We start from the raw sequence: 24,700 nt of genomic DNA, 5'->3' as shown, positions 1-24,700 counted from the left end.
CTGTCTCCCTCTCCCCAAAGCTCCCTCGCTCGCCCTGTCTCCCCCTCCCCACAGCTCCCTCGCTCGCTCTGTCTCTCCCTCCCCACATTTCTCTCGCTCGCTCTGTCTCTCCCTCCCCACAGCTCCCTCGCTCGCTCTGTCCCCCTTCCCCACAGCTCCCTCGCTCGCTCTGTCTCCCTCTCCCCACAGCTCCCTCGCTCGCTGTCTCCCCCCACAGCTCCCTCGCTCGCTCTGTCTCCCCCCCCCACAGCTCCCTCGCTCGCTCTGTCCCCCCTCCCCACAGCTCCCTCGCTCGCTCTGTCTCCCTCTCCCCACAGCTCCCTCGCTCGCCCTGTCTCCCTCTCCCCACAGCTCCCTCGCTCGCCCTGTCTCCCCCTCCCCACAGCTCCCTCGCTCGCCCTGTCTCCCCCTCCCCACAGCTCCCTCGCTCGCCCTGTCTCTCCCCCCACAGCTCCCTCGCTCGCCCTGTCTCCCCCTCCCCACAGCTCCCTCGCTCGCCCTGTCTCCCCCTCCCCACAGCTCCCTCGCTCGCCCTGTCTCCCCCTCCCCAAAGCTCCCTCGCTCGCTCTGTCTCTCCCTCCCCACAGCTCCCTCGCTCGCTCTCTCCCCCTCCCCACAGCTCCCTCGCTCGCTCTGTCTCTCCCTCCCCACAGCTCCCTCTGCCCCCCTCCCCACAGCTCCCTCGCTCGCTCTGTCTCCCTCTCCCCACAGCTCCCTCTCTCGCTCTGTCTCCCTCTCCCCACAGCTCTCTCGCTCGCCCTGTCTCCCCCCCACAACTCCCTCGCTCGCCCTGTCTCCCCCTCCCCACAGCTCCCTCGCTCGCTCTGTCTCTCCCTCCCCACAGCTCCCTCGCTCGCTCTGTCTCTCCCTTCCCACAGCTCCCTCGCTCGCTCTGTCCCGCATCCCACAGCTCCCTCGCTCGCTCTGTCTCCCTCTCCCCACAGCTCCCTCGCTCGCTCTGTCTCCACCCCACAGCTCCCTCGCTCGCCCTGTCTCCTCCACCCCACAGCTCCCTCGCTCGCTCTGTCTCCCCCCACAACTCCCTCGCTCGCCCTGTCTCCCCCACCCCACAGCTCCCTCGCTCGCCCTGTCTCTCCCCCACAGCTCCCTCGCTCGCCCTGTCTCCCCCCTCCCCACAGCTCCCTCGCTCGCCCTGTCTCCCCCTCCCCACAGCTCCCTCGCTCGCTCTGTCTCCCCCTCCCCACAGCTCCCTCGCTCGCTCTGTCTCCCCTCCCCAAAGCTCCCTCGCTCGCTCTGTCTCTCCCTCCCCACAGCTCCCTCGCTCCCTCTGTCTCCCTCCCCACAGCTCCCTCGCTCGCTCTGTCTCCCTCTCCCCACAGCTCCCTCGCTCGCTCTGTCTCCCTCTCCCCACAGCTCCCTCGCTCGCTCCCTCGTCTCCCTCTCTCCCCACAGCTCCTTCGCTCGCTCTGTCTCCCCACAGCTCTCTCGCTCGCCCTGTCTCTCCCTCCCCACAGCTCCCTCGCTCGCCCTGTCTCCCCCTCCCCACAGCTCCCTCGCTCGCTCTGTCTCCCCCTCCCCACAGCTCCCTCGCTCGCCCTGTCTCTCCCTCCCCACAGCTCCCTCGCTCGCCCTGTCTCCCCCTCCCCACAGCTCCCTCGCTCGCTCTGTCTCCCCCTCCCCACAGCTCCCTCGCTCGCCCTGTCTCTCCCTCCCCACAGCTCCCTTGCTTGCTGTGTCTCCCCCTCCCCACAGCTCCCTCGCTCGCTCACTCTCCCCCTCCCCACAGTTCCCTCGCTCGCTCTTTCTCCCCCTCCCCACAGCTCCTTCGCTCACTCTGTCTCCCCTCCCCTGCACGTCTCAGGAGACGTGCAGCTCGCGCACGACGTGCGCTGGAGCCTTTTGCATTGAAGAGGGAGAAGGGGCAGCAGGGAGGTATCCTGCCGCCCCAATTACTACGAGAAATACGAGCGCTGGAGGGGGGAAAGCGGCGGGAGGGGTAAGTAAACCCTCCCCCGCCCTTAAAGTAACCCCCAACTTCCAAACCGAACCGGCCAGGTCCGGACCGATCCAGACAGTCTGGAGGCCTTTAGAATGGCCTCCGGACCGGTCCGGACCCATCCCTACCTGAAAACATGAGCCATCTCTGTAAAAGACTTAGAACAACAGTCAGGAGTTATGTGAGAATTCCAAGTGTCATTTTCTCTGTCTCATCTCATTCTTTTTAAAAAAACATGGGATTGTCCTAGAGGATCACCTGCCCAAATAGCCACTAGCAAAACAGGGGAAGAAGAAGGTGGTGGGGTGTGTGTGTGTGTGTCTATAAAGTGTCTATAAACCAGTGAATGATTTCTGCCAGCCTTTGTCTTATGATGACTGTTGGCTCATGATGGGGTATATGTGCATTCACCACACCAGTGCTTACTTTGACACCAAGAGGGAGGAGGATACATTAGTTTGCCACACTAGACAGAGGCATTTGCAACAGGAGCAGACAGCCAAGTTCTGCCAGGGCCAAAACCAGCCCCTGCCAGACTAAGAAATCATTGTAATTTGCCCCTTCCTGTCACAAGCAGTGTGCTGTTCTTTTATTATTGACTCTAACTCTCAAATATCCCAGTCAAGGATGGAAAATTCAGGGTCAATTTACAAGAGACACATTTTCTATATGGAAGTTTCTTCTGTGCAGGTGTTGCGCAGAAACCCATGTGTAGTGACCGCCAGGGGCATAGCTAGGTTGGAATGGGCCAAGATGAGATTTTAAAATGGGCCCCCAGCCCCTCAAAGTCCAGGGCCTCCACACACCCCAGGCCCCCAAGGATTTAAGTCTGATATTTCAAAATAAGTATGCTGCCTGGAAATACATTTCACTGAATACACACATGCACACTTCACAGTATATAGTGATATACATTGAGTACTATACTTTTAATGCCTAGAACACACTAGCAACGCTAATTATTAAAATGGCCCCCTCGCTGCAGATTAGCAAAGGAGACTTTCAACCATGCAGGGTGAGCCTATGTTTGTTTTTTCAGAATTCTGAACAAATTCAGTAAAGTTTGATTCCAGGAGGTTTTTCACAGGAGGCTTTTAAAGCCCTTTAACACACATCTCCTCTGGAATGGAGGTGCTGCATTTACATGTTGGCCAGATTTACCCTGAAGTCCCTGCAAGTTATTGGGGAGCAGTTCACACACAAGAAAAATAAAATAAAATAAAAGCACAACACATGCTTCACAGCTCTCACTCAGACCTTCTGGGTTGCAAAACAACTTGAACATAAGTGCATTTATAAATGAATGAATGAATGAATGAGTAAATAAATATTTGTTCCAGAAGTGTTTGTAATTTTCTGACATGAAACAAGCCACTTATAGGCCTTTTTAGATAGTTTTTGCTTTTAAAGCCAGCACATTTTCCAGTCTGTTTTAAATTAAATATTCAGAGACTTCTCAGTCTCGCCCCACCACCCATATCAAAGCCCTATGGCAAGCAGATCCCTATATATGGGGGTAACCACAAAAAGGAATTCACAGCCTACCTTGCAATAGCTGTGCTGGATGGTCTGGTCTGCTGCAGGGAGGGTCTGCTGCAGGGAGCTCTGCCAGCCTCCTTCCTGGCTTGCTGGGGCCTGCCGAGTTCAGGCTTCACGGAGGCCTACTGGGAGGCCTCTCTGGAAGCCCCGCCCACCCGCCGATCAGCTGAGAGGCGGGGAGAGAAGAGCTCTGCAGTTTGCAGGCTGCTCCGATCCTAGGCCGGAGCTGGAGGCAAGTGGCTGAGGGGCCCTGGGGCTGGGCAGGTGGGCAACGGGGTGGGGGTGGCAGGAACTGGTATGGTGCCCCCACCTCAGTGGAGCCTAGGGCACATGCCCTGCCTGCCCCCCCACCCCCCAGTTCCGCCTATAGGTGCGACAGAGTGGCTGTGGGGAAGACGGGCCGGGAACAATGGCGGGAAGGTTAATGGCCCTCCCCACCACCACCCGCTGCTCACAAAGCAGGAAACTGGCCCCAGCCATCCCCCTCGTACCTTCTCCTGCTGCCCCAAGGTTGCCGGACGATTCCTGCCTGCCGTTCCCCTTTCTTCCTCTGTCTCTGTTCTCCAGTCCTCTGCCCTGTTTGCCATTCCCCCGAGTCCCGCCAGCCTCCCTTGCTGCGGCTCCCTCCCCAGGCATCCGCACGGCTCCGGACGCAGTCCTCAACTCGGTCGTCTATAAGCGAATTAGATAGATAGATAGATAGATTAGACATTCTTGAGTATGTCCTTCCGTATTTCCTTGCCTGGGGATAAGAGCGACCTCTCCCTCCCTCTTGTGGGCCAGGACTCTACCTGTGGGCCAGGACTCCAGATGTGTGGTACCCTCCTCATGTGACACCTCAGTCTATTTGGGGGGTACGTGTGGTACCCTCCTCAATCTATTTCTGGCTCTGTCAGCAAGTCAGAGTAGTCCAGCAAGTGAGACAGAGTAATCCAAATTTGAGGGCCTGTGCTTTACAGTTGTTTTTTTGTTTTTTGTTTTGTTTTGCAGTTGGTTACAATATATCTGCGTACAAAATACATTCATTTTGTGTCAGCTGTGAATGCCACATGCATGTTTAAACAGCCACATTTTCTTAGTAAAACACACAGAATCAGGGGTCCACTCCTCCCGCAACAGCTGCTTCTGTGCTTGCACCATTCATAACAGACAGGAAGTATATGTAGTCTCTACTCAAGCATCTATTCTATAATCAAGTACAGTAAGTATTTTAAGCAGCAGCCCTCAGGGAAATGCCTAAGTTGCTTTCACACACGTGACTTACAGTCAATAGTACCAGGAATTTCATTTTTGGAACTCTTTATATATATCTTGTTCTTTTTCAAAGAGCAACTGTGGGGGCAGCTAGGAGAAGGGGTAGGCATCCGCTTTTCTCCCATTCTCCCCTGCAAATCCCCTCGCCCCACTTATGTTAACTGGCAAACTGGTGGGAAATGTGTTTGCTAAGCTAAAGTATAAATCAGTCCTTTCTTTCCTCTGTAAAAATGCCCTACGTCATGAACAGCACTAAAGGGACACATCAGTTAACACTACAAGAATCAGAAATAAGACTGAATACAGTGGCAGCTTATCCAGAAATCTAGACAATGCACAAGAATAGTTTAACACTGTAATTAAAGCTATATTCCAGGGAGCCTGGAATTTGTTTAAATCCTTTCCCCCCATGTATGATATTTCTGCTGCTCTGGATGGCTTTAATCCCATTTCAGGATCATTGCAATATTAAAATATGCAGGGGCGTATCAAGGTTGGAGTGGGCCCAGAGACAAGATTTTAAAATGGCGCCCCCTTAACTGAAGCTCACCTCATGAAGTAAAGAAATCTTAAATGAGGCTGAATAGTGGTAACAAAAAGCATACTTAGGTTGTGTGTGTGTGTATGTGTGTGACAATAGAACATCATCCTACATTATTTTTAAAAAGGTTTTGTAAATTGTGGACGATGCAAGTCATTTAATGGTACTAGAGGAAGACATGCTGTAGTGGTAGCTCCAGGTCTTAACACTCACATCAATTTCGGAGGATGAATACAACTGAAGGAAGCCCAGGCGGGTGCGCTGCTGGGGGAGTCAGTCATGTGACTTGCCTCCGGGGGCCCCCCCAAGGCAGTGGGCCCCCAGACAACTGTCTCCCCTTGCCCTATTATAGTTATGCCCCTGAAAATATGATATGCATGTAATGCATCTAATGAACATCTAATGTATCTAATGAGTCTTGCACCTAATGAGCTCAAAATGTTTCACAAACATTAACGGATTATATTTTGCAATGCCACTTGTGAACTGATGCTGTCTCAATGCTGCAAATAAGGAAAGAAATCCAGGCTTCTTTCTGCAACTTGATCTTCCTGCCTGCACGTGAATGTGACTATAAATGGAAAGGCACTCTCAGTTTGTCATAAATAATGAGAGTATTTTAAAATTGACCTATCTAGCTGATTCATAAAAGGCCTATAGGGCTGCTCCTCAAGTATTCACTACAAGCTACCAAGTGTGACTGAGGAGGACTAACACCAACTTAATAATGCTTAGCATATATGTACAGTGTGTGCTGGGTGGGCAAAGCACTTAATATGTATAACCGTAATGTACAACAGCACTATAAGGGGTGTGCATGTGTGTGTGTGCATGTGTGTGTAATATTTACCATATCAAAGCTGGGGCTGAGTGGTGGGGGAACTTGCTCACCTAGTGAGTTAATAGCAGAAATGAGCTGCAGGAGTCCTGATTTACAGTGCAGTCTTTAAGGGCCGCATGATATTACATGTGTCTTGAGAAAATGCACTTAAACCAGAAGTAAACCTTTTATCTTTAATAAGCTAAACAGGAACCCCAATCCAGACTGGGAGCATGGCATGTGGTGAATGAGGGTGGATTAGTACTTTCCCATGCTGTTTTTATCCCCCTCCAATTTCCCTGCAACTATGATTTGCCTCAAGGTGGTGATTTGCTGCAAATTGCCATGGGGGGCGGGGGGCACTTTTCAGGGCAAAAATGACACAGGAGAAAGTACCACCACCACCACCGTGCACTACACTCCCATATGAATTGGCTTATTTGTAGACATAAAGGACCACTTCTGGGTTAAGCACAAATCCTGAAGCTGCATTTAATGTCACATGTAGTTTGGCCCTTAGCCACTACACTACACCTGCTCTGAACTTTCACAAATGTATTACATACTTCATTCTAACCATCAGTAAATAATGGTTAAAAAGAACTTCCATTTTGAATCTCTTTTTTCCTTTTTTAAACCAATATATGGTCAAATGAGACATTATCTCTGAGGTATGACTGGTGGTCACCCAGGACAGTGCCTTCTTGGTGGTGTTGCCTATATTTGGGAACGTTCCCCTCCTGGAGGCCTACCTATCATCCTCATTGGCTGTCTTCTGTTGAAAGATGATTTCTTTTGGACAGGACTTGATGCTTTATTTGGGGATAGCTGCTGCTAAAAGCTTTGATGCCAGCTGTTTCTGCATTACTGTATGTGATTAATTTTAAATATTTTAATTTTTATTTTATTTTTTCATTTCCCTTTGTTCACCACTTTGAGTGTAAAAACACAGTCTTAAGAGATGTGCTTAACGTTGGAGAGAAGTAATATTTAAAGTTTGAGCCTGGGGCGCCCAAACCTGTAAGGGTTTATGGGAAAGCTAGTTCAAAATATAGCAGAATATTTCAGGAGCTAACTCACTCCCATTACAGCAGAGGTTAACAGGGTCTCAGGGGCAACAGCGTGTAAATAATAAACATGGTTTAAGGTTAAACTAATCTACTTTATTTAGAAGTACATAATGATAGGAGAGGCCTATACACCAGCTGCTAGCTACATGGTTAGAGAGAGACATATAGAAGCATTCTGGGAAGAAGCAGGAGAAGGAGGAGGAGGTCACTCCCAGGTAGTTCCTGAGTACATTCTATCATTGAGGAGGTCATAGAGGCAGAGATAAACAGGAAAGAGAAGAGACCCAAACTGACGATCTCTACCCCCAATGCCCCTAGTGGTCATTAGGGTTATAGGTGCAAAAGGTCAATGCCATCTGGAGCTGGATCTCCAGCACTTAAAAGCAGAAGTGTCTCTTCTTCCATAAAAACAGCCATGGGACCTGATCCTGATTGGGTCTGCAGCATTCCGGGACAGGGAGCAGAGGCACTCTTACCCCTGGACCTTGGGGCCTCTAAATGACTGTGCGGGCTCCTCTCGCCACCCCTGCCCCACTGTGCAGAACTGTAATTTTAGCTGCCAGTATGCAGGTGGGGGTGGTTGGGGGTGAGCCAAGCAGGCTCCCCCCACCTTTGGTGGTGGGCGGAGCTGCTGCTGGGCCTGTCCGTCCAGCCCAGTGGCCCTTGAAAACTGTGAGGTTTGCGTGTGCAGTTTGAATAGATCTTCACAAACCTGTCACGCCCCGTTCAGTCTCACTCTGAGCTGTCTCATGTCTCAATGACAGAGGGGGACAGATTAGTGAGTCAGAGGGCTAGAGGGGTCAAGACACTGGTCATCCCTTCTCTACTGCTCTGACACTATCCCTTTGATATGTAGATTGCTACTCTTAGGGACTTCCTTCCTGCCTGCCTTCCACTTCCCCTTTCTTCTCCCTTGCAACACCCATGTTCCTCTCTCCCTGCACCATGTGTGCAGAGATGCAGAGACCATCCCTCTGCATCCAGCTAGCTAGCTAGCTAGCTAGATCTGAGATCCTATCTCTCCACTACTATCTAGAATGGAGTTCACTAATAAAGACTCCTCATATTGATTTGAAACTATGAACTGGTTCCAAGTTTCTTTTACTCTCAGCATACACGCATGCCTAGGCAGACTCCGCTGTGTTGTGCCTCAGTGCACTCTGCTGTATTATTATTATTATTATTATTATTATTATTATTATTATTATTATTATTTACATTTATATCCCACTCTTCCTCCAAGGAGCCCAGAGTGGTGTACTACATACTTGAGTTTCTCCTCAAAACTCCTCTGTGAAGTAGGTTAGGCTGAGAAAGAAGTGACTGGCACAGAGTAACCCAGCTGGTATGATGGCTGAATGAGGATTTGAACTCAGGACTCCCCGGTCCTAGTCCTGCACTCTAACCACTATACCACGCTGGCTCTACTGGGTAATAGAAGGGTATCTCTTACCAGAGAGAATTCCCAACACAGTCCTCATCTACCTGTTGTCCACCTGTATTTTCCCCACACTTATATTGTCATATTTACTAATACAGATAATCTGACTTTATTTAATTAATATTTATATTCCATCCTTCCAGCAGCACACTGCTGCTCATGGCAGCTTAAGATGAAACAATAAAAGGTGATAAAAATACATTAAACATAACAAAGCATGATAACATATAATAATAGACAGCAGCCAATCAAATCGCAATTAAATAGAACTGGAAAAAACTAGTTAAAATCAGAACCCTGATTACAGTCAACTTCTTTAAAAAGCAGGGTTGGAGTTTCTTCTTTCTTTCTTTTTCTTTCTTTTCAACAGCAATACAGCTATGCACTTCCCACTAGTGTGAATGGAACACAGTACAATGAAAACACTATTTTCAAACAGCAGAAATATTATTCCAAACACACCTTATTTCTACAGTGGCATGACTGAAAAGAATGTTGCATTCCTGCATGAGGCTGCAAGTAGGAAAGCAATGACTGACTGGTGTTAGATGTCTGGAAGTGTCCTTAAATGTAAGAGAGTCAACACTTTTTAAGGTGCCACTTAGCTTAGCTTTATTTATTTATTTATTTAACATTTTATATCCCACTCTTCCTCCAAGGAGCCCAGAGTGATGAACCACATACTTTACAGTACTGAAATGTGCTGTATGTGGGGCTGCCCTTGTATACAGTCCGGAAACTACAGTTGGTCCAGGATGCGGCAGCCAGATTGGTCTCTGGGTCATCTTGGAGAGATCATATTACTCCCATACTGAAAAAGCTACACTGGCTGCTGATATGTATCCGGGCAAAATACAAGGTATTGGTTATAACTTATAAGGCCCTAAACGGCTTGGGCCCAGGGTGTTTAAGAGAACGTCTTCTTGGTCATGAACCCCACCGCCCACTGAGATCAACAGGAGAGGTCCTTCTGCAGTTGCCTCAGGGACGGGCCTTCTCTGCTGCTGCCCCGAGGCTTTGGAATGCGCTCCCTACTGAAATAAGAGCCTCCCAATCTCTGACAGCTTTTAAAAAGTCTTTAAAGCCACATCTGTTCACCCAGGCTTTTAATTAATATTGTTTTAATGGTTTTAATGCTGTTTTAATGTTGGAGATGAACTTCCAGTGCATCGACCTTTTGCATCACCTGTCCTAATGACCACTAGGGGCATTGGGAGTAGAGACAGTGAGTAAGGGTTTCCCTATCTGTCCCTACTCTATGACCCCTGAACTGACTCTGCAGCACTTCCTGTGCTGAGTCGCAATCCTTCCTTTTTTCTAGAGAGCAGATGGAAACATCTCTCTCTCTCCTTACCTATCCATTATGTAGTCCTTTAGATTAGATATAGGTCTTTCCTATCTAAGTGTATTTAACCAATAAATATTTAGTGTTTAGTCATACAAGGATCTCCATGTAATTTAATGTAATTAAATTACATTTAATTAATGTAATTTAATTGGTTTTAATGCTGTTTTAAAATATTTTTTTAATTTTTTTAATTGTTGTAATGTGTGTGTTCCCCACCCCCCATTTTTGTCTTAATGAATGTTTTATTTTGTTTTTGTTTTATTGTAAACCGCCCAGAGACGTAAGTTTTGGGCAGTATTAAAATGTTTTAATTTTTTTTAAAAAGTGTTTTCTCTAAATAGCTGCAATATCCAAACCATCCTCTGCTACCTACTCTGTAACTGGAGTGTGTGCTCATTCCTTAGTGCTCTGCTGTTTTACCTATTGTGGGTAAAAATCAACACCCTCTAACATTTAAAATATTACTAGTGGGCCCGGGCACAGAGCATCTGCGCCTCTAGTTGGACCCAGCCGTCCCTCCCGCCCTGCCATGCCACTGCCGTCTCACCCCGGGGGACAGGGACAGGCCATCCCGCCGCCACTGTCCTCCGCCTTGCCATCCTCTTCCTTGGGGTGGCAGGGTTTCATCCGCCGCCCGTCCTCCTCCTCACCATCCTTGTCCTCGGGGCAGTGGGGCTTTGCCTGCCGCCCATTGTCCTCTCACCCGCTGCCCCAACCGGCTCCTGGCGGGTGCTCCTCCCTCCTGCCCTTGCATGTGTCGCCCCATCTGGGCCGGCAATTGGTAAAGGCTACAGCGGGGTTGGAGCTTGCCACATCCCCATGCATCCCCTCTACAGGAATTAATTATATAGATTTTAAATTTTTAAAATTGTTTTAATGTTGTAATTGTTTTAACTAAAGTTTCACTTTTTCTGTGTTTATTTTGTTGTAAACTAGTAGTGTGCATGGTTCGGTCCGGGCACACTGTTACAGACCTCCGGACCGGTTCGGCAGTCCGGCGGTCCAGAGGTTCGGATGGGCGGGGGCATGTTACTTTAAGCGGGGGGGGTGTGGTAGTACTTAACCCCCCCGCCGCGCCGCTCTTCCCCCTCCGGCGCTGGTCCGTTTAAGCATCTTCTTAGATGTTTATTTATACCACCTGCGCAGCATGCGCATTTGTATTTGACGCTGGCGCACGCGCGCCAACATCAGAAACAAGTGCACGCCACTCAGGGCGCATGCGCGCCACTAGCACTCGTCTCTTTTAAACCTTAAGGAACAACGACGGGAGCAGGGGCGGCAGGGAGGAACTCTGCCGCCCCAAGAAGATGCTTAAACGGACCAGTGCCGGAGGGGGAAGAGTGGCGTGGGGGTGGTGTAAGTACTACCACCCCCCGCTTAAAGTAACAGTCCCCCCCATGCCGGACCAGGGGGACTCCGGACCTTGCACACCCCTATTGTAAACCACCCAGAGACGTAAGGTTTGGGTGGTATAAAAATATGTTAAATAAACAAATAAAATACTTGTTTCTCCTCACAACACCCCTGTGAAGTAGGTTAGGCTGAGAGAGAAGTGACTGGCCCAGAGTCACCCAGCATTCAGTATGGCTGAATGGGGATCTGAACTTGGGTCTCCCTGGTCCTAGTCCAGCACTCTAACCACTACACCACGCTGGCAGGGAATTGGCAGGGAGTTTATGAAAAAAAAGGTGCATGCAGACAAACATCTAGTTTGTCCTTTAGCAATATCTTATTCATTCATTCATTCATTCATTCATTCATTTTATTTCTTAACCGCTTTTCAGTAAAATAACCCAAAGTGGTTTACAATGTAATTAAAATGATGCACAATTAAAACACAAAAAGTACAGATATTAAATATGATTATAAAAAAATATCTCTTTTAAAAAGTTTAAAATACTATATAAAACAGTAACACATAAAACACAAAGCAGCAGCAGCAAAAACTGCACTCGCCATATAAAAGCCTGGGTGAAGAGCCATGTTTTTACTTGTTTTCTAAAAACTGTAATGGAGGCTGAGGATGAACATGGTACTGCATAGTGTACCCAATAACTTTATTTGATTTATTTTCTCACAAATCTCTCACAGAAATATATATTCTTCCCTACCCAGGAGAGGGGTGTACTTCAGTGCTGGAAAAGGGAAGGACACAGTTTTCAAAATTAAAAGGGAAAAAATGATTTGTGAATGGTATTGCTATGGAAAGAGGAATAGCATTGCTGATATTCACCGGTTTTCCCCGGAAGACTTACATAAGCACTCCGACAATACAATGGAGTGTTCAGTCTTCAAATATTAAAATGAATTAGGCCTTTTAATAGGTCCACAAAACTGCACAGCACATGAGGGTAACAGTAACAGTCTGTAAGCCTAAACCTACTTGCTAGGGAGTAAATCCCATTGAACACAGTGTGATTTACTTCCATATAATCATGCACAGGACAGGACAAGTTTTTTATATTCATTTTTAATAAATAATATGGTAACTCAGATCATTAAAACAATTTTTCAAAAACATGTTCACTATATGGAAATAAGTTTTGCACAAAATGGGATTACCACATCCAAAAGACCAAACTACTAGGCCTTGGATTCATGCATGGTTACTGTTTTCTGATATATGGGGAAGAAACTAAAAGAAGTGAGAAAGTTAATGACTTTTAGGTGAAGATGAAGTTTGTGGCTGGAAGAGAAAAAGAGCTGAAAGCAATCCTGATTATTTCCTAAGGGAAAATGACTTCCTTTCCTAATTTATACTTCAGCTGCATTATTGAAAACAAAATTAAAGGCACTGGTCATTAGTGCTATGTATCAATCCAACACAGAACTCAATTAACTTTCTCATGATAGAACAAATTAACCCATTATTTCAGTCCTATTTGGTTCTACATTATGCTTTGTCCATAATGAAGTTTTAAAGTTCTAATCGCAGGGTTTAACTAGTAGGGATGTTTTTGTTTTTGTTTTCTAAAAAACCATAACTGGCATAAAGTTTAATTTAATAATGATAATCTTTAAAATATTCCAACAGCAGAGAATACACAGGCTGGTTCAGTACATCGAAGAAGGAACACAACAGGAAGTCCACCTCAATATATAGGACTGTAACTCTGACATATTACAAATCTTTTAATCAGCCTCTGTTAGCAGTGGGTGTGGATGATCTGTTGCATTATTTACTGGATACTAGATAGATTTCTGGATGCTAGATAGCATTTTAGCAAAAGTATTTTAACTCCAAAACAAAACAAAATTAGTTTCTAACTTTGACTCATTTGATGACAGGTATCATTAGATAAATACTTTGAATATTTTAAGTTGCGTTGTTGACTGCTATAGTTTGTTTTTACTGTTCTTAGTTTGGTATTCATACGTTTACTATAGTCTTTTTAAATAATTATCCCAGAGTATTATAAAGCTTAACATCTGACTGAAAGACTGAGAAGCAAAGTCCTAAATAATGAGTTAAATATGTATTTATTTATTATTAATTATTATATTAATTGAACTGTAAGCGATTCAGGTTTATACCACCCACCCTGGCACAATTCAACAACGGCCTGCAAGATGAAATCGGAGTTGGGATTCTGGGAAGGGGCTGGAAAAGTCATGGCAGAGAGAAAGTTATTGGAGCTAGGATGGAGTGCAGCGAGTTGTGAAATCTGTGGCTAGATGATGGTCGGGGTGGGGTGGAAGAAGGCGCCTGATTTGGGGTTCAGTAGATGTGCGGAGCGTTCAATTTAGTGCGTCTGGAAAGTGAAAACCGGGTGGAGGTGGAGGCAAAAGGGAAGGCTCGGCGCAAATTTATTTATTTATTTAAAATATTCATACCCCGCCCCTCCAGTGCAATACTGCTGGGGCGGCTATAAATGGAACGGAGAAGGATGAAAAACCCCTGCACATCAACTTGGGGGACTTGGGAAGAGGTTCCACTGAACTGAGCAAACAGTTAACACGCGACGCTGTGCGGGCGGGGATCTGCACACAACTGCATTATCGCGAGGCACGATCTGTGGGGCGGGCCGGCATTTGAATGGTCGCTCAAAACAGGGAGTTGAACGAGCCCTCCCGGGGTCTCAACGTTTCTGCAACATCACAATCGCTTGCTCTGAATTAACTCATCTAGTAAAAGCTTTCCCTTCGCCCGTCCCTCTGCGAATAATTCAGCTAAAAGCTTCCACTTTATTTGGATAGGCGGAACCCCAAAAAGTTGGCTAGGGATTCTTAAGGAAGTCGGACTTGGCACCCCAAGCACGCCACAAGCATCCTCAACAACCCTCACTAGGAAAGGATAAAAACAAGTTATTGCCCTGCCACTGCGCAAGCGCGAAGACCAATCCGACCCTTTTATTCTCCTTTCCTCGCGTAGCTCAGCCGAGCCCAACGCCCTCCCCGCACGGCTGACCTAGATTCTTCCAGCGTTTTCCGCCTATGGTTGAGCTGGAAAGGGGTCACATGCCCGCTTGTTCACGTGGTGCTAGGTTCCATTTTGTGGCGCAGTTGTGCGAGCGAGCGGGCCAGTCGGGAATCGGACGTCGTGTGAGGCGGTTGTTTGCTGAGTATTGGCTTGAGGAGGTCCGCGCCGCCCTCAAGAAGATTAGATTATCGCACTGCAGGTTTGTGGACGTTTAGCAGATTGACAGACATGCAGTCGGTGGGGAGAGTGGGTTTGGGCGATGGAACTGAAGGGCGGTTATGGAAAAAGAACGCCCGTTCGTGGAGAGCCATATTTTCTAGTTCTAGATGTGAGCGGGAAGAACTAGAAATCCGGTCTCTCTTTTTTTTTTTTTGAAAGGGCGGACGGTACGGTATTGTTTGCAAGACAAAGAGGTCCTGACATTTGCATAGCGGGGAAGTTAACCGTGGTAATATCGGGACCTCTGCTGATTCGGTGGGTGCGGCTCCGCCGCCATTTTGTGCAAGTGATGGCGTCGGCTTAAATTGGCCGAACTCTAGCGAATGTAGAGCGCATGCTCGGAGGGATGCCAGCGGTGGCTTGGCCGCCTGAGCTTTGTCACAAAGGGCGGGGTGGATGTGGCGTTTTTCGATTGGACCGGCAAAGGTGGTTCTGTGTCGCGAGTTGCAATTGGAGCACTAGGGATCGGGGCGTGGTTTACTTGGCGCGCTGCCTTTCCTGATGTCAGACTGCGGCAGGGAAGGGTGGAGCCAGCACTGCGGCAGAGTCAAATTACTGGGTGATGCCGGCAGTCGCTGACCTATTTTTGAGGCTGCCATTTTCCTCATGCGGTTGTCGAACGGGGTCTTGAGCGCTTTAGTTTTTGGCTATCTTTAATACGCTACTCCTTCTGCAGCTGAATATTCAGTGACACCATGAGTGGTTGCCGTGTGTTCATCGGAAGGCTGAATCCAGCAGCCAGGGAGAAGGATGTGGAGAGATTTTTCAAAGGCTATGGACGCATCAGAGACATTGATCTGAAAAGGGGCTTTGGGTTTGTGGTAAGTGGAAGTGAGCAATTTCTGTACAATCAGGATTTGAGTGGTCAAAAATCTATATAGAGAAATTGTGTAAATTCTGTTGAGTTAAATGGGCAAGGATAAGTGTTCATAAGACTGCAGCTGTACTCAAAATTGCTTGTTGGGTTGTATTGAATTCACAATTCTGATCTTTCTTGACAAACAGGAGTTTGAAGATCCAAGAGATGCTGATGATGCAGTCTATGAATTGGATGGAAAAGAACTCTGTAGTGAAAGGTAAACCTAAATACCTTGTTCTCCAAATTAAGTAGTGTCAAGAATGTATTCACACTGTTTATATATTATACTGAATAGCATAAACAGAGAAGTATTGGTAATCTGGTTACTGTCTCCCCTGATAAAGGAGTTTGGAGTGTTCTTGCAAGTTTGAGCAAGCACAGTGGTTTTGGTTTTCTCTCTCTTTTAGGGTTACAATTGAACATGCAAGGGCCCGTTCTAGAGGTGGCAGAGGCAGAGGACGTTACTCTGACCGTTTTAGTAGCCGCCGTCCACGAAATGATAGAAGGTATTTATTTATTGAGTTTATATCATGCCCAAAAATACTTCTCTGGGCGGTATGTAGGGTTAAACTCTGTGTTTAAGGGAATTAGTTAATTTGATTCAGTCTTGCTAGACATAGTTATTGAACTAAAACATGTCTTTGCCAGAAATGCTCCACCTGTAAGGACAGAAAATCGCCTCATTGTAGAAAATCTATCATCCAGAGTCAGCTGGCAGGTTTGTTAAAGCATGATTATCTCTTTAGACTTCATTTAATGGGTATGTAATATGTAAAATGTTTTACTAAAACTAATGTTTATCTTAAGTTTAAAACATTTATCAAAATTATTAATGCTTAATGTTTAAATACATTTTCAAAAGTAGATTAATAGTAGTATTTTTAATGTAATTTTACCTTGTTTTCAATATCCATTTTAACCACTTTAAAAATCCATTTTATTTGCCAGCCTATCTGTGTCGTTGGCCTTATGACGAGGAGTGCCTGTGGGTTATCCTAATCGTTCTGTCTTGGTCACTCTTGGTTGGGCCTGGTTGACTTTTCCAGTCAGCTCCTCCAGTGTATCAGTTGGCCACCTCTAGATCTGTGTTTGCCGGTCTAGACGTAATCGATGCACTTCCTTAAAGTGCCGGGTTGCAGCGATCCCCGAGAGTTAACGAGATCTGATTCCTAAGTTGAGGACTACCTCCTGTAACGCTTCGAAATAAGAGATGCTGATCGAGAAAGTTGAAAGATACGCATTAGGTGGTCGTTGGAATCCTGATCGCAGTAAAGTGGTCCTTGGTGTAACTGCACAAGCATAGAGAATATCTGTCTGGATCCACCAGTAGTCTGCTAATAGGGAGGGCTGTGCGATTAAAGGCTTCCATCGACTGGGTAGTGTTCTTCAAATGGTTGGCGAAGAGCCAGTCGGGCATATATCATGACGGTATCTTCGATCGCTTAATGCAGTTTGCAGCTTGGCTAGCCTAGGGAAATGTTAATGAAGGTAAAGTAAACTATATTTTTAATGACATATGGGGCACAAAATAACTGGTGTGTGTGTTAATGTACTGTTTAATAAAAATAAAACATTTCAGAATGCTTTGCTACAAATAAACTGTCTTGCATTCAGTTTAGTAAACTGTATAGACAAATAATGTTAAAAATTGAGCATTTTGCTTAAAGCAATGTTCATTTATTTCGTGCCCTGATGTATTCTATCAAATTTAGAATTTTCTACAGTGTGGCATCTGCCACATTTTAATTTCTTAACATCTTTTCTTACAGTAATAATTTTTAATATTATGCTTTTAAGTATTGTGTGTTTCTTTGTGTAACATATTTGATCTTATGTTAGGATCTCAAAGACTTCATGAGACAAGCTGGGGAAGTAACCTTTGCAGATGCACATAGACCCAAACTAAATGAAGGGTAAATATCTTGAGAGTATATTGTAACATGTTCTGTAATGTGTCTTGTGGAGGAGAGGAATCTGATGTTAAAAAGCAGTAATATTTCAGGGTGCAATTTATCTCCAGGCTGATGCATTCTTTCTATCTCTTTACTTACTAGGGTGGTTGAGTTTGCTTCTTACAGTGATCTAAAGAATGCTATTGAAAAGCTTTCTGGGAAAGAAATTAATGGAAGGAAAATCAAACTAATTGAAGGCAGCAAAAGACACAGGTAAGAAATTCAGTTCAGAGGTGTTAGGTTTGAATACTAAGACTTAATAGCCAACATCCAGACTAATGTTGCATGCATATAAAAGGAGGGGAGATTTTCAGCTATTCTCACCCCCGCCCTCCTTTTGAGCCTCTTGAAAAGAAGTCCATGAGGTTCATGGGATAGTCAAAGACACATTTTGGCAGGCACGGGGCTTCAGGAAGAATCTACAAAAATTGCCTCTTGCATGCACAAAATACTAAATATAATGGTCATGGAGCCCTGTCCATAGAATCTAAGATGGGTATTCCATTTTATTAGTAGGTCCAGGAGCAGGTCTCGCTCCCGGAGCAGGAGCTCATCAAGATCTCGCAGCCGTTCCCGTTCCCGAAGCCGCAAATCCTACACCAGGTCCAGGAGCAGGAGCCGTAGTAAGTCTCGTTCAGTTAGTAGGTCTCCTGTCCCGGAAAAGAGCCAGAAACGTGCTTCTTCAAGTAGGTCGAAGTCTCCAGCTTCTGTGGACCGGCAGAGATCACGTTCAAGGTCAAGATCTGTTGACAGTGGCAACTAAATTATATCTTTTCTGAGACTTCAAAAAACAAAACATACTTGCTAATAGTTGCGGTAAGTATGTGACTTCTGGAGAAGGAATGAACAGGAGCAAGAGTGGGGTTTAACAACTTTGTATATGTGGACCACTGGAGTTATTGAACTAATTGTATTGTCTTTTTGATAATCCTTTTTCTGCTCACTTCATTAAGTCAGAAGTGTATAGCTTTGTGTATATTGGTAGAGCTCTTTAAATAAACAACTTTTTCATATTTAAAAAAATAAACCCTACTTTTGGAACACTTTCTAGTGCTTGATGTACTCTAGTAAATTGGCCGTTCAGGGTGTTTAATGTTCAATTGGTTATGGAGCTCTACACCAGCTGTAAATAAAGCTTTTATTTCAGATTTTTTTGGTGCTTCCAGGTATTGTTTTTTTGTCTTGACCAGCTTTCCAATCATACTGGTCAGTATTAATAAATTTATTTTAAAACGTGCATCTTTTCTTTTAGCAAATTCTTAAAACAGGCCAGCACACTGCCTTTAGGCAAGCATGCATAAGTGGTGTTAAGATTTTGAAAAAGATTACCTTCCATTTCCAATGGGGAACATGTTAAAATATGACTGGATTTATACAGAATACATCCAATAGTCTCCAATAGTCCTGTCAGTAATTGCTTATAAAGGTTGGAAATATCTGGTGCACAGTAAGAAGGCCATTTTTGCCCACATACCCTCTATAGAGGTAGTAAAAGGTGCTATCTAGTACTTATAGTGTTCCTCCCTGCTTATACAAATCACTTGATACAACACACCAGGTACTATTGTGTTTTTTTCATTTCACTAGGCAAGGTAGAATAGTCCTGCTATACTTTATGGAAAGGGCATTACATCTACTTCCTCAGATCATGTTTTCATCTTCAGATTCCTATTAGCATAAAGATGATTTTCAGGCACTCAGCCTGTTCTGGTAAATTTATGCTAGAACCTTTCTGCAGTCATAGGTTTTATAGCTAGGCTAAAGCAGTATCTCTGAGCACTATAGTGCTAGCTGGCACTTCCTCAGTTTGAGTAGGAGAGAAGATCTTCTCTCCTACTCAAACTGAGGAAAATCTTCCAGCTCCTGGCCTTTTGAGTTCTTATTCTACTTAGTCCTCTGCAACATCACAAGAAGGAATTTCTAGTCAACTAGATTCCTCTATAGCATGTGCCTATACATTCTTTTATGTAGTTAGTTCCTACAGCAATCTGCCTTTGCTAGTTAAGTACACTTGTGCTTTTTGCATAGCATCAGATATATTGCAGATAATTAAAATACATATATATGTGGGCTTTTATCAAATATTACTTTTAGGATGCTATAAGCTGTTAAAACCCAATTCTGTTGCTGCTGAAGGAGCTAATGAGCATGCTTATTGTACATCAGACTTAATTATATGGTACATAGGGAGTCTGTAGAAATTATTACCTTAGTTTTGCTATTATATATGATAAACAATACTTGCCACTCACCAATAATAGTATTTTTTCATTAGCTGTTTAGTAGGACTGTTTCATGCAAGCTCTAATTTATAAAGCACTGTCAATGTGTAGGGTGCTTTGCAGAGTAGAAAATAATAGGTCCCTGCTGCAAGATGTTTACAATTATAATTCAACACGTGATGGAGGCAGAGGTGAAAGGGAAGTATTCGTATTAGTTTAGTTGCACATTCTTGGCCTTGCAGTAGCATATGGCGTACCCTTTGCAGAAAAACTGCACTTTCAAGGAGGATTTGAAGGCAGGCAGGCATCACACTCAAGAACAGTCCTGCTGGGCTAGGGCCAAGGCCCATCTAGTTCAGCATCCTGTTTCACACTGGCCCACCAGATGCTGCTGGAAGCCTACAAGCAGGTGTTGTGGGCATGCCTTCTCTCCTGCTGTTACTCCCTTGCAACTGGTACTCAGAGGCATTCAAGGAAGCAGACATAGCCAGCAATAACTCACTTGTACAATTTGCTGTACTTTACATTTTGAAAGGCTTTGCTTTGTGGTGAAAAGCATGCCCACACTAGGATGAAGTACTGCTTTTCACCACAAATATGCCTTTTCTATGTTCCTATTCTGCAGTTAAAGGGCTCAGTGCACATGAAAGTGAATGGAGCACAGCTTAGCTGGACAATAAAGAGCAGTTTGACCACATATTCTTGCTGCAGTTTGTTGATAATAGAGGCATTGCTTTGAGTGCAAGATGTGTGGTCATAGGTTTAGATGGTACAGAATAATACAGGACCACATTGACTTTCTGTTGGAACACTGGACTATGTTCCAAAGTTTTCGTGAGCCACCCTTAACCCCACATCATATCTGCAGTATTAGCAGTGGACTAAATAATGGATTGTCATAAGGCACAATTTTGTGTCCACATGGGATAATAACTGTGGACTGTTTATATTTGTTTCTGCCTTACTCCCCCTCAGCTATTGTGGTTTATGTTTTATTTCCTGAAGCGGCTGGCCATTCTCCCCCCGCCCCGCCTCCAATGACTAGAGCAGCTGCTGATTACACTATCTCACATGAGAACTCAAAACCAATTGGGCTGGGGAAGGAGATAGGTAAAGATAAAAGGCTATGGATATTACCCTTGCTCATTAAAAGACTAATGTATTTCAATAGGAATACTTTCCCCTACTGCAGAGGAAATTGTAATCCTGCCCCCCAGATAGGATGTGTGTGTTTGTATGTGGTTAATACACCTAGAACAGGGAGAAGATGTGGCGAATCAGGAGAGGGTTGCTTGATCTGCACTTCTCCCAAGTTTGTTAAAAATGCTTCAGGTAAAGCTGCCATCAGTCTCCTATGAGACAAAACTAACTTTAAAGCCTATCTAGAACCAGGGTGAACTCAAAATTATAGCTAAAATGCCTTAAAATCTCTTTAAAGAGTGTACCTAGGGGTATGTACAAAACTAGTTTTTGTGGCTTGGTTTGCGTTCAAACTGGACTTCAGCCAGAGGGATTTGTTTGAGTACTGGTACCATTGGTCCAGCTGCTGGTCTGGTTTGAATTTGAACGGGTTGAACAGGTTCAAATTGGTTCTGCCATGGGAAATGGGAATTTGAACCGGCCCACGATTCCCTATGGGTAACACCTAGGGACACCCAAATGGGTGGGTGGTGTGTCATGATAGGTGCTACCCACCACCCAACCTGCAAAGTAATTGGGCAACTTTTAATGAATTTTTGAATTTCTAAAAGTCATTGGTAGGTTGACCCTTGACCGACTAGCCCTGAAAATTTCAAGAATTCATTGCTATGCTGCTTCCACCATTGATCACAGACAGAACAATTATTGGGACAGATGATAACTGCCTGAAAATACAAGAAAAAGTATAAGAAGACAAAAACAAGACATTTCTACTCAATATCGAGCAAAAGACATTTGGAAGCATACCTGTAGAACAGACTTCTGTGTGTCGTCATACCACATAGGCTATTGAAGGAAACAGCCTTGCTCACTTAATCTTGTATAACAAGGTCCCCAGATGTTGGACTACATCTCCTGTCGCTGGGGCCATTGTGGCAGGGGATGATGGGAGTTGTAGTCCAATAACATCTGAGGACCCAAGTTTGAGATCCCTGTTCTATCACAATGAGATAATTCTTCCATCTCCTTAGTTTACAACAGGGGTGGGGAACCTTGGCCCTCCAGCTGTTTTTGAACTTCAATTGTAGTTCAAAAACAGCTGGAGGGCCAAAGTTCCCCACCCCTGGTTTACAACAACCTTAATCTTTTGAAATACTTGATAATTTTAAAAAGTTAAGAGTTTTAATTGCACTTTCTTTAAAGATGGCAACTCTGCAAGATTCTTTCCCCTGTAATCCTTCAGTCTTCATTCTCAAGAGTTGTCCTTGGCTTGAGATATTCGGCTAAAGGCCAAAACACACAACACAGAAGATGTGTGTGCATCTCACTCCTGCGTTCTGTGTCTGCCTGCCTGTCTGTCTCCCCCCACCGCCTCTGCCCCACACACACACTTCCTGCCCCCAGCAGGTATAGCAGCATCCTCTGAGGTGTTGATTTCCTTTGAGAAGGCTCCTAGGACCACATCGCCAATCCAAATTAAAGCCTGCCATTGCTGCTTTGAAGTTAAAAATAAAACTCCAAGAAAGCATCCAAATCACAAGACCAAATCACACATCTTTCTATCATGCCTTGTTTAGCCTTTACTTGTTTCTCAGCTCTCTTGTGTGAATGGGGCCTGTACGCTTAATTTTTCTAATGTAAACAGTATGCTTTGTGTCTCAAACTGGATTGTTGGCCCTTGCAACTGCTATTTGCTCTAAGAGAAAAGCTCCTACTGGTGTCAGAAATATTTTTCATGGGACACTAGTCTTGCAAAATATTTCCCTTTGGTCAGGTCTAATTAAACAGACTACTAAACTTAACTAAAATTAAACTTGCCCTGCTAAATGGGCAAAGAGGCACCTTTTACCGTGGTGATTCTCCTTATTTAGCAGGGGGAAAGTAACTGACCCTATTCACCCCCAGCACAGTACAGGTGAAACTCGGAAAATTAGAATATCGTGCAAAAGTCCATTAATTTCAGTAATGCAAATTAAAAGGTGAAACTGATATATGAGACAGACGCATTACATGCAAAGCGAGATGAGTCAAGCCTTAATTTGTTATAATTGTTATGATCATGGCATACAGCTCATGAAAACCCCAAATCCACAATCCCAGAAAATTAGAATATTACATGGAACCAAGAAGACAAGGATTGTAGAATAGAACAATATCGGACCTCTGAAAAGTATACAGTGTACTGTGCTTGATTGGCCAGCAAACTCGCCTGACCTGACCCCATAGAGAATCTATGGGGCATTGCTGAGAGAAGGATGAGAGACATGAGACCAAACAATGCAGAAGAGCTGAAGACTGCTAATGAAGCATCCTGGTCTTCCATAATACCTCATCAGTGCCACTGGCTGATAGCATCCATGCCACACCGCATTGAGGCAGTAATTGCTGCAAAAGGGGCCCAAACCAAGTACTGAATACGTATGCATGCTTATACTTTTCAGAGGTCCGATATTGTTCTATTCTACAATCCTTGTCTTCTTGGTTCCATGTAATATTCTAATTTTCTGGGATTGTGGATTTGGGGTTTTCATGAGCTGTACGCCATGATCATCACAATTATAACAAATTAAGGCTTGACTTATCTCGCTTTGCATGTAATGCATCTGTCTCATATATCAGTTTCACCTTTTAATTTGCATTACTGAAATTAATGGACTTTTGCACGATATTCTAATTTTCCAAGTTTCACCTGTACTTCCAGTGACTTGCTGGTGTGTGTCTTAAGTTTCCTTTTAGAATGTGAGCCCTTTGGGGACAGGGAGCCATCTTATTTGCTTGTTATTTCTCTTTGTAAACCGCCCTGAGCCATTTTGGGAAGGGTGGTATAGAAATCGAATAATAATAATAATAATAATAATAATTATTATTATTATTATTATTATTAATTCAGTTGTCTTCCTTGGCATCTGTTACTGTATCTAACCTTACACTGGGACATGAGATGATAGAAGGATGTGTGAAATGCAGTGTACAGTTTTCAATTTGTATGGAATGAAATATATGCATTTCTGCATCCGGGGTGGTGGTGGGGTGTGTGGAGAATAACACTGAAGACATCAAGGAATTTACTTGCAGGATTTGGTTGTGATGAGAGAAAAAAGACCCAAAGAGTAATGTTCTTTGCTCCCTCCCACTTACCTTAAGAAGGAAGTGAGCTCACCAAGGTTTCTTTTCATTCATTCAAGAAGATGCCTGTGGCACAGGGGAGAAGTGTCATGACCACGGAGAGAACAGTCCCTTTGTAAGGCACTTTGTCCTCTAGATTTCCCTGGTATAAACATTTGCTGTAGAGATCTAGGAGAAGAGACATCAAGCCAAGTGGCAGGAGAGATGAGCAGATTGTCATCACAATGCTGGGCAGAAAGGAACAACACCATTGTGAATACGGTCTTTTGCGTTTGGAGATGGGTTCCCTTCTGAAACTTTGCTTCATTCTGCCCATTTCTGACCATTCATTATATGAAATCTGTCAGGAGTGAATGGAAAGACTGGGAAACAACCAGTGTTTTCAGACTCAGAATGCATTCATCCATGCCCAATTCAAAGAAATAGCCAGGCCGGTTCATAGAAATGGCTTCCAACCCTTGCTTGTTAAAGGGGTCCACTGACCTCCCCGCTGCCCCTGCAGAAAGCAAGTCACAAGATCTGTGCCAAAGTTCAGCTGTAAAGCGAAACTAACAATATCCTATTAGAATTATTAACCCCATGATAAATAACATTAGGACGCAAAGGACTCTTTGGCATTACAATATTAATAAACAATTGCAAGGATATCTATGATGATTTGCACATTTAATGTCAAGCTAGTTACTATCAAACACCATATGTCTTTTACTCTGTGTGAATTAATCTAGAATGGAATAGATTGTGATGGTTTATACTGAATCGGACCATTGGTCTATCTAGCTCCATGCCGTT

At 44.8% G+C, this 24,700-nt stretch overlaps 1 protein-coding gene across 2 annotated transcripts; it reads left to right on the top strand.

Annotated features, from left to right (window-relative positions):
• The first annotated feature begins 14,430 nt into the window (after nucleotides 1–14,430).
• Nucleotides 14,431–18,657, top strand: SRSF5 (serine and arginine rich splicing factor 5). Of its 2 annotated transcripts, XM_053283177.1 has the most exons (8): nucleotides 14,431–14,589; nucleotides 15,286–15,430; nucleotides 15,615–15,685; nucleotides 15,876–15,974; nucleotides 16,117–16,186; nucleotides 17,308–17,381; nucleotides 17,523–17,633; nucleotides 17,934–18,657. In XM_053283177.1, the coding sequence occupies exons 2-8, from the start codon at nucleotides 15,305–15,307 to the stop codon at nucleotides 18,181–18,183; spliced, it is 801 nt and encodes a 266-aa protein (XP_053139152.1). In that variant the 5' UTR covers nucleotides 14,431–14,589; nucleotides 15,286–15,304; the 3' UTR covers nucleotides 18,184–18,657. The 2 variants fall into 2 exon arrangements, with proteins under 2 accessions (XP_053139152.1, XP_053139153.1); XM_053283178.1 differs by lacking the exons at nucleotides 17,523–17,633; nucleotides 17,934–18,657 and having other exon boundaries at nucleotides 16,417–17,327.
• Nucleotides 18,658–24,700: the final 6,043 nt, after the last annotated feature.

Source organism: Hemicordylus capensis, chromosome 1 (assembly GCF_027244095.1).
Source record: "Hemicordylus capensis ecotype Gifberg chromosome 1, rHemCap1.1.pri, whole genome shotgun sequence".
Taxonomy (NCBI): Eukaryota; Metazoa; Chordata; class Lepidosauria; order Squamata; family Cordylidae; genus Hemicordylus; species Hemicordylus capensis.
Note: the sequence above shows the minus strand (reverse complement) of the source record. Positions and strands in the feature narration are given on the sequence as shown.

Coding starts and splice junctions, on each gene's coding strand:
- SRSF5 (XM_053283177.1), top strand. CDS start 15,305: ATGAGTGGTTGCCGTGTGTTCATCGGAAGGCTGAATCCAGCAGCCAGG. Junction 15,431..15,614: donor AAAGGGGCTTTGGGTTTGTG/GTAAGTGGAAGT, acceptor CTTGACAAACAG/GAGTTTGAAGATCCAAGAGA. Junction 15,975..16,116: donor CGTCCACGAAATGATAGAAG/GTATTTATTTAT, acceptor TGTCTTTGCCAG/AAATGCTCCACCTGTAAGGA.